The 7,607-nt window shown below is 46.8% G+C and overlaps 1 protein-coding gene across 1 annotated transcript; it reads left to right on the top strand.

The window, feature by feature from the left end:
* The first annotated feature begins 454 nt into the window (after positions 1–454).
* LOC123091792 (WD repeat-containing protein VIP3) lies at positions 455–3,086 on the top strand. The gene is made up of 2 exons (XM_044513402.1): positions 455–884; positions 2,337–3,086. The coding sequence occupies exons 1-2, from the start codon at positions 540–542 to the stop codon at positions 2,958–2,960; spliced, it is 969 nt and encodes a 322-aa protein (XP_044369337.1). The 5' UTR covers positions 455–539; the 3' UTR covers positions 2,961–3,086.
* Positions 3,087–7,607: the final 4,521 nt, after the last annotated feature.

Raw genomic sequence — 7,607 nt, 5'->3', positions numbered from 1 at the left:
TAATATATGTGCTAATATAGTGCGAAACAATGATCAAATAAAATTATTTCCATGTAGTGGTCAACAAAGTAGCACAATCGAGTTGGTTATTGGGTTGTGGGCATGCCCCGCGTACTACTCACACGTCCTGGGATTGAATTCCACTTCTCCCAATTTTTATTAAAAAATTCTTGGTTTTTCCTGGTTCAATGGCCCGGTTTTTCACCGGTTTTCCAAAAAACCAGCCTGTTTGACCGGTTTTCTCTGGTCTGATTGCAGAACGGTCTTATTAACTTAAAAAACCGTTGAGGCCTTCGGTTCCGGGGTTTTTTCGGTTCGACCGCCGGTCTGGTTTTTTTAACTATGCATGCACGGATGCACGAGGGGTCCAGCTACTCAGCCACATTTGTTTTTCTCGAAAAAGCCAGATTTGCCCTTTTCTTTCCTTCGTTTTTCTAATAAACCTCTTCCGAAACCCAGGAACCCCTCCCAGCTCCCCTCCCCTCAGCAGCCAGATCAAACACCTAGGGTTTGGTTCGTGAGAGAGAAGAGAGGGTGCGATGAAGCTTGCGGGGCTCAAGTCGGTGGACGGAGCTCACGAGGACTCGATCTGGGCGGCCGCGTGGGTGCCCGCTGCTGACCACCGCCCCACGGCGCTGCTCCTCACCGGCTCCATCGACGAGACCGTCCGCGCCTGGCAACCCGACGACCTCGCCGCCGCGTCCCCCCCGGCGGGAGGGTACGCGCTCGGAGTGATATCCCTCGCGGCGCATCCTGCCGGGGTCATAGCCGCCGCGGTCTCCATCGACAGCCACGTCCGCGTCTTCGACGTCGACTCCGGCGCATCCGTCGCCACGCTCGATGCCGCGCCCTCCGAGGTCTGGGGCGTCCAGTTCCACCCCAAGGTATGGCGCTGGCTTTGTGTCTTCCTTTTCCTCCGTGATCTTGCTCACAAGTTGTTACTGCCAAGAGGTTGAGTGACTGAGAGATGCTTGTAAGGTGTGCGCCTTCAGTGAAATGCTATCGTAGCTTTGGTTGATTTGGGCACAGAATGCCATGATAGAACCACCTGGTTTGGATTGTTGACGAGTTTGTAGGTTTACATTGTGCTTTGCTTCTTACTAAGTCTACTTGAGGGGTGAAACCGAAGAAATTTGTGGGCTTCTTTCAAATAGTGCTGTAGTTTTAGTGTTTTACTACGTTTCAGTATAGAATGCCCTGGGAAAATAGTGTCCTGGCTGGACATCTCGTTGTTGTTTTAGTAGGTTTAGAAAAATGAGAAGGAAACAAGACTGCTTTTATGATAACTATGCCACGTGTCCAATTTGCTACAGTAAGCCATTGATGATTTGCGTGTATCCAAAAATCATGTAGCGGGAGAGGTTTGCAGTTGTCAATTTAGGAAAGCAGTGTGGTGCACTGGCCTGCATTTTATGACATGCCAGCCTTGTCTTCTATTTTAGGTACGTACTGAATATTTACTTCCATTGTTGCATTGATTTAGTGAGATAACTTGGTTAGAGGCTGCAAGCTTGTATGTTTTGTGATTCAACCTATTAGCTTCTGTTTTCTACGCTGTGAAGTTTATGTTGTACTGTACTATGCTTTCTATGTCAAAACTGTGGTATTTTGTACCCACTGACAAAAAGATTGTAGTTTTCAATACTTCAGTTTTTCTAATACTTTGCTACCAAACATAGCCTAAGGAACAAAGCAGATAATTGTGGGGTTAAATTAATCATGATTGGAGTTCATCTTTCTGCAGTATTGTTTTGGGGCCTCACTAAGCTGGTTAACAAATACTTACATAGTCCACATTTGAAATAATGTGCCAAAGTAAGCTGTTGTCCGTTCTGTTACATCTCTTGTTTATGAATCACATTGTTACTTTCACAATCGTACTGAATTTTGTGAGATGATTTTATTTTCTAGGCTACTCACTGTTTCTTGCTGGAAATGGCAACAATAGCGTATAGTGTTAACTCTAAAGTGATTTCTGTTCCATACTTTACGAATGTGTACTTTACTTTTACAGATTAAATTTAATATGTTCTGAACATGCATGATCTATATCTAGTTTGACATGATTTTATTCCATATGCAGTCGATATATTTTGGTGGGCTAGTGGTTGTTGCTTGAGTCTTTTGTGATCTGACAGCGCAATCAACATATGCCACTTTGTCCGAAACCTTGACTATGTATGTATATAGGATGGCACTGTAACCAATTAGCTAGCACATACTATGAAGGAAACCTGTGAATTAATTGCCCTGGTTTTTCTGATTACGGTGGAATCACTCTGTCAATTTGTATACACTTGTCAAATAACAGATGAATGAAATGATTTCCTTGTCAGGGTGTTGCTCTGGCTGCAGCTGGTGGTGGCAGTGGATCAGTAAAACTCTGGGACACGGAGAAGTGGCAACCTATTGCCAGCCTTCCTGTTCCGCGTCCAGAGGGAGCTCACCCCGATAAAACAGGCAGCGGCAAGTTTGTTCTTTCAGTGGCCTGGAGTCCAGATGGCAAGCTCTTAGCATGTGGATCCATGGATGGCACGATTGCGGTGTATGATGCGGTCCGCATGAAGTTCCTCCACCACCTGGAGGGGCACCACATGCCAGTGAGGTCCATGGTGTTCTCGCCGGTGGACCCCCACGTGCTCTTGACCGGATGTGACGACTCCCACATCCACATCTACGATGCCAAGGAGAAGGGCCTGATCGGGGCCATGTCGGGTCATGCGAGCTGGGTGCTGAGCATCGACATGAGCCCGGATGGCATGGCGGTGGCGACAGGCTCCAGCGACCGCACCGTCCGGCTCTGGGACATCAATGCGAGGGCGTCAGTTCAGACCATGAGCAACCACTCAGACCAGGTCTGGGCCGTTGCATTCCGGCCACCGGGAGGGGAAGGAGTCCGTGCTGGCCGTCTCGCCAGCGCTTCAGATGACAAGAGCATCTCCCTGTACGATTACTCCTAATTTTACAGATTAGGCGAGCTGTGATACAGCCCTCTGTTATTGCCGTATGTTCTACCATGACCTGTACGATGCTGATTGCAAGTTGAGTGAGTTTAATTGTAGTGGTTAAAAGTGATTTTCCTGCAAGTGATTGCGACATGCTTATTTGGATTCGGGTATAGCTCGTTTCTGCCTCTTGCATGGTTTGTTGATCATCTGAACTTACCGCACGAATTTAAGTTATCTAATCACAAAACCACAACTTCAGGCTTGTGCCTGTTTTGAAATATAAGGTAGGCCTTGTGCTACCTTTTTCTTTCAAGAAAAAACAACTTCAGCCCCCCAGATCTTGCTGTATTAGCTCAGTTAACACCCAGTCCAACGTTCCCTCGAAAAAAAAACACCCAGTCCAACATGTTATTTTTCTGCTTGCGTTGGACTGCTTCGTTGGCATAAATACACCACCGCACCCGTGGGGTTTGCCAGCGAAGAATGCTCTCCATGTGGCCGAGGAAAGTATAGTTTTCATCTCAAATCCATCTTAGGCCCTTTCCAGTGCTTCAAGGTGTACAGGTGCTAAGTACGTCACATAGACAAAAAAGTGATGTGGCAAAGCAATTAAAAAGGAGAGAGAGCATTATAGTGACACTGGAAGAAACGGTGCTAAGCACGTAAACGTATGTAGAAATACTATCAACCAATACATGAGGGAGTTTAATTATCAAACAATTCCATGAGGGAAGCTTAGCTACCAAAGCTAAGCACCTATGCATTGTGAGGACTAGTTGCTAAAATTTTAAATGTACTTAGCACCTCATCTAAGCACCCATGTCTCAATATCCCCTGATTTTCAATACCATATAATTTAGCGGACGCTACTTGTCGACAGGATGGTGTTTGGGTTGGATTGGCCGCCTCAGCAGTTGTTGGATGGCACGTGTGACAGCCGTCCGATCTCCGCCCGCGTTGACTGCATCCATTTGCAACAAAGAACGTGTTGCACTCGTGGCTTTGCAACACGAGTTGTGTTGTTGCCCACCCATTGCAAACATTGCAACATGGACCACGGTCACCCATAGCAACATAGCCCAAGTTGCGGACAATATGGACAAGGTGTTGCAGTGCTAGCATCGTCCCCAACGTTGACGAAAACCTTGCAGCAGCACCACCACTAGGCCTCGCAGCAGCGCCAATGACAACCTTTGTTGCGATCCCGCCTACCACTGTAGCAAAGCTCTCGGACAAGGCAGGGGGGTGAGCAACCGCATGCAGGGGGGTGAGCAATCGCAACCGCATGCCTGCCAAAGAAAGAGAGAAAAGCGAAGGGGAGGAAGACGAGATGAGCAAGGGGATAAAGTTTCACAAAGATTTACCTCGTCTGCCCACCCGCATTCACGTCGTCCGTTCAATCTAAAGAGATCCGACAGCTCGTTGCGTGACCGACGCAACATGGCGATCAGTAAGTTGAAATAGAGAACTTCCCATATAATATACACCCTGAACATTACAAAACCGGAAATCAAGCCCCTTAATTTACATACATGTGGCCTGGCTTGCGCGCCTATTGCCGCAGGTATCCTCCTAGGCTCCCAACCCACCGACTATCGCCCATCTTATTCCACCCAGAGTGTTGTTCGGTAAGCTAAACATGCATCCATCCGAGCAGGCCACAAATTTGCCGACCTTGCTCTTGAAAAACAAAATGTCATGGCAATGTTGTACATATTGGACCAAACAATTTCCTTCAATTTGACTAAGAGTTTGTTGGCTAGAAAGTAGTAAAGTCAAAGTAAGCCTCTATTTATAAAGGAGAGATAACCCGAAACTCAAAGCTAGCTTATTCTCTTGTACCAGGTCTTATAGGTTTCCTATTTCAACAAGATGAGTTATCTTTCCAGTCGCATTTTGTTGAGCCTCGTGGAGAGGCAATCACTAATCCACAAGGCTCATACTTCAGGACTGGGTACTCAGACCTTGGCTGCAGACATTTCTCTACCCTTTTTACTGTCAGGGCTAACTAAGCTTATTATTTGGAGACCCCTTCTTAGGCTGGAAAAGTAGGGTCAACTAACTCTTCCTATTGTTTAAATTAATGGAGTTAGGTCCAACGGTTTTCATCACATGGACATGACCAAATGTATGCAGATATTAGCCGGAGTAATCAGTCCGGCCAAACGACTTCATTCCCATCGTAAGCCTAGCTAGGCATCCATGGCATTGGCATTTCATAAATCAACTTCCCTTAGAGCATCTCCAACAACCGCGCTATATTAGTGCCGCGCTGAAAGATTAGTGTTTTTTACGCACGCGCTACCGCTCTGGGCGCTCCAGCGGAGGCGCAAAAACCGCGCCCGCGGCATATCCAGTTCAGCGCGCCGGTCGAAACGCCATCGCACGCCGCTTATTTGCTGCACCCGCTCCCTCGGGCTGGACTCTCGAGCGCTCGCTCGTAACTCCACCTACCCCATCTAGCCGCTGGCGCCGCCGCCGCCCGCACCACCCCATTTCTTCCGGCGACCGTTCCGGCGCTTCCCGGCCTATCCCCGCGCCGCCGCGGCTTCCCCCGTCTCCCTCTAGTCACCGCCGCCCGTCGCGCGCGGCAGTCCTCCGACGAACAGCACCCGGCCGCCCACTACCGCTCGGCGTCCGCAAGGTGTTCGACAAAACGCCCGCAAGGTATGTATTGCTTCAACTTCACATTTTTTTAACATGAATTTGGTGCGTGTTGTTTGTAGTTTTTACAGTCTAGTTTAAATTGAACATTGTAGTTTTTGTAGATGAGTTCATCGTATGATTCTTCCGAAGAAGAATTTTATATGGAAGAGGAGAAGGATCTTGCAATGATCCTAACTATGCACATCAATAAAAAACCGAAGCACGGTGGTTCGGTTATGGGTCGGCAGAAAATTTGGAGGGATAAGATCGATGCCCACAACAGATTGATGAGGCACTATTTTGTGGAGAATCTCACATACCCCGAGTCGTACTTTCGTCGCCAGTTAGGATGAGCACCGAATTGTTCAGGTGCATTGCAGAGAAACTAGCGAGTCATGACCGGTTTTTTCAGCAAAGGAGGAATGCCGCCGGAGAGCTCGAACATAGCACCTTTCAGAAGGTGACAGCCGCTTGGCGTATTTTGGCATACGTATCCCCGCTGATCTAGTTGATGATCACTTGGCCATGGGTGAGAGCCAAGCCATCATGTGTGTTAAGCGCTTCGCAGTCGGAATTGTGCAAGTGTTTGGCCAGGAGTATTTGAGATCTCCCAATGCTGAAGACGCCGCAAGGCTATTGAAGATGAACAAAGCTCGCGGCTTTCCAGATATGCTTGGCTCAATAGATTGCATGCATTGGAGTTGGAAGAATTGTCCTAAGGCATGGCATGGACAATTCCACGGCCAAAAAAAGGGTTCCACTATAATCCTTGAAGCGGTGGCCGATCAAGAGACTTAGATTTGTCATGCTTTTTTGGAATGCATGGATCTTTGAATGACATCAACATTGTCAACCGGTTACCACTGATGAATAAGATTGCAAATGGTGAACTGCCACTAGTGCAGTTTGTAGCAAATGATCGTACATACAACTATGGCTACTATCTTGCGGATGGCATTTACCTAAAGTGGCAAACATTGTGAAGCCGTTGAAAAAAGGAAAGTAAGAAAATCTTGATTTCCACAATGCTCAGGGGCAGCTAGAAAAGATGTGAAGAGCTTTTGGGATTTTGCAAGCCCAATTTGCTATTGCGAGAGGACCGGCTAGATTTTAGGATCAAAAGATGCTTTGGTACATCATGCACGCTTGTGTGATCATGCACAACATGATCATCAAGAATAAGTGTGGCCAAGATGTAGACTACTCTCACTATGAGCTCTTGGGACATCCCGTGCGAGTGCGGCGGAGGGCTGAAAGGTTGGCCCGTTTTGTTGCCTCCTATCATGCCATTCGACATCTTGAAGCGCATAATAATCTTCAGAAGGATCTCATTGAGGAGTGGTGGGCTCCGACAAAGAGCATCATGATTTGTGCATTTGATGTTGTATTGTTGAATTATTTGTTGAATTGAAAGATAAATTGTTTGTTTGAGTTGTAATAACAAAATTGAACTACTTATGTTTTATCTTTTTTGTTTGTGTTTGATCTTCTTGCTTGTGTTTGAAGCGCATATGTTGTTTGTGCGAGAGCGCGCGCGCTAAATTTATCGCGGCCGCTGGAGCCAGCGCTCTTCGTCGCGCCAAAGCAGGCGATCGACGCGCTGTAAACTGATTTTAAGCGCGCCGCGCGTTGGGCGGCTGTTGGAGATGCTCTTATGGGGAATCATCCATGACATTGACATTCCATGAATCAACTTTCCCTTATGGAATCCCTTCAACGGAAAGATGCCATACTTACAATCACTAGTAAATAAATGCTTAATATTTAGAAAAATGTGACACTCCTACCGGTCACTAGTAAGCGTGCATGTGCAATGCATGTCTCAACTGATACACATGAAATTCATGTGAGATATGTTTTGAGCCTGTATTTAAAAATAGAAAAATAGAATAAGGCATGACCGGGAAAAACCAAAGAACAACAATATGATGTTTAAAGCACACCACCAACTCAAATTGCCTACTGAAGTTTTGAAGTGAAAGCACAAGTGTGTACGGGTGCAAGGAAACAACA

This window comes from Triticum aestivum, chromosome 4B (assembly GCF_018294505.1).
Source record: "Triticum aestivum cultivar Chinese Spring chromosome 4B, IWGSC CS RefSeq v2.1, whole genome shotgun sequence".
NCBI classification, from domain to species: Eukaryota; Viridiplantae; Streptophyta; class Magnoliopsida; order Poales; family Poaceae; genus Triticum; species Triticum aestivum.
The sequence above is the reverse complement of the archived record's forward strand: the minus strand, read 5'-3'. Positions and strand labels throughout refer to the sequence as shown.